Consider the following 951-nt stretch of genomic DNA (forward strand, 5'->3'; position numbering starts at 1 on the left):
ATCAATCAATCAATCAATCAATCAATCAATCAATCAATTGTCGATCCCTCTCTTCCTCTACCTCTACCATATGCAGTGTTCATTAGTTAATGCAGAATGGAGTGAGACACCTACATTATGCAAATCAGTCAATCTACAGTCAGTCTTTCTGTCTGACTCTCTTACATCAGTGTCCATTCATATGTCAGTGAGTGGGGGACGGAGCGGGACATAACATTGATTATGTCATTAGCCATATGGCTTCAAGGATGCAGCAAAGGTGAAAGTGTTGAGCGTGTGTTTTTTCTGTGCCACGTGAGCTGCAGGATGAATCAGGGCTGTGTGTGTATGTGTGTGTCTTACACAGGCTCTGTCCTCATGGCTGCTGAGCTCTCGGAGGACGTGCTCAGCATGGGCGGGGCTTATGCTGACCTCGGAGAAACCCAACAGCCTCTCTGACGTCACATCAAGCAGGGCGCGCACCTAAAAAATAAAAACATAAAAAAACGCACACACCAGGTTAACCTCGTGTTGCTCAGCTGTCCAAAAAATACATTTCCCATGATTCGGCTCGACTCACTTCACGGAAGTGCTGTTCAAAATGGCGCAGCTGCAAACACTGTTCCAGCTTAGTGCAGTGACGCTCCCAGAAGTCGTCGAACGCCGTCTCCGTTTCGTCCAGCTGACCCAGGAGTCTGAGAGGGAGGGGGACAAAGAAAGGGAAGAAAAGAGAGGAGGAGAGGAGGAGGAGTCAGAGGAGAGGAGATTCAATCATGCGTTCAGGAACAACTTCTTTATCGATTTGTGTATCCATGCATCCCGTCCTCTACCTCTGTACAGTAGCTAAGTTGTCCAGTTCATCGTGGGTCATGTTGTATTCGGGGTCTGTCTGTAGAGGCTCTTTGATACAGTCCAACAGGCGTCCTCCTTGAGACAGCGCCACCTGCAGGTCCTCCTGGAAGTTGGACAAAT

The 951-nt window shown here is 48.4% G+C and overlaps 1 protein-coding gene across 1 annotated transcript; it reads right to left on the minus strand.

Moving 5' to 3' along the window:
- Positions 1 to 228: 228 nt before the first annotated feature.
- On the minus strand, positions 229 to 930 carry LOC111658456 (guanine nucleotide exchange factor DBS-like). Its single transcript, XM_023411001.2, has 3 exons — positions 810 to 930; positions 560 to 674; positions 229 to 462 (listed from the first exon to the last, which is right to left on the minus strand). The coding sequence occupies exons 1-3, from the start codon at positions 848 to 850 to the stop codon at positions 229 to 231; spliced, it is 390 nt and encodes a 129-aa protein (XP_023266769.2). The 5' UTR covers positions 851 to 930.
- Positions 931 to 951: the final 21 nt, after the last annotated feature.

This window comes from Seriola lalandi, unplaced genomic scaffold, assembly GCF_002814215.2.
Source record: "Seriola lalandi dorsalis isolate HSWRI2012SDOR001 ecotype SW California unplaced genomic scaffold, Sedor1 jcf7180001979613, whole genome shotgun sequence".
Taxonomy (NCBI): Eukaryota; Metazoa; Chordata; class Actinopteri; order Carangiformes; family Carangidae; genus Seriola; species Seriola lalandi.

Bases quoted from the DNA above. Each gene is read 5' to 3' on its own strand.
- LOC111658456 (XM_023411001.2), bottom strand. From the start codon at position 850: ATGACCCACGATGAACTGGACAACTTAGCTACTGTACAGAG. The intron at 675-809 runs GTAGAGGACGGG...CCTCCCTCTCAG, and splicing joins AACTTAGCTACTGTACAGAG to ACTCCTGGGTCAGCTGGACG. The intron at 463-559 runs GTGAGTCGAGCC...TTTATTTTTTAG, and splicing joins TTGAACAGCACTTCCGTGAA to GTGCGCGCCCTGCTTGATGT.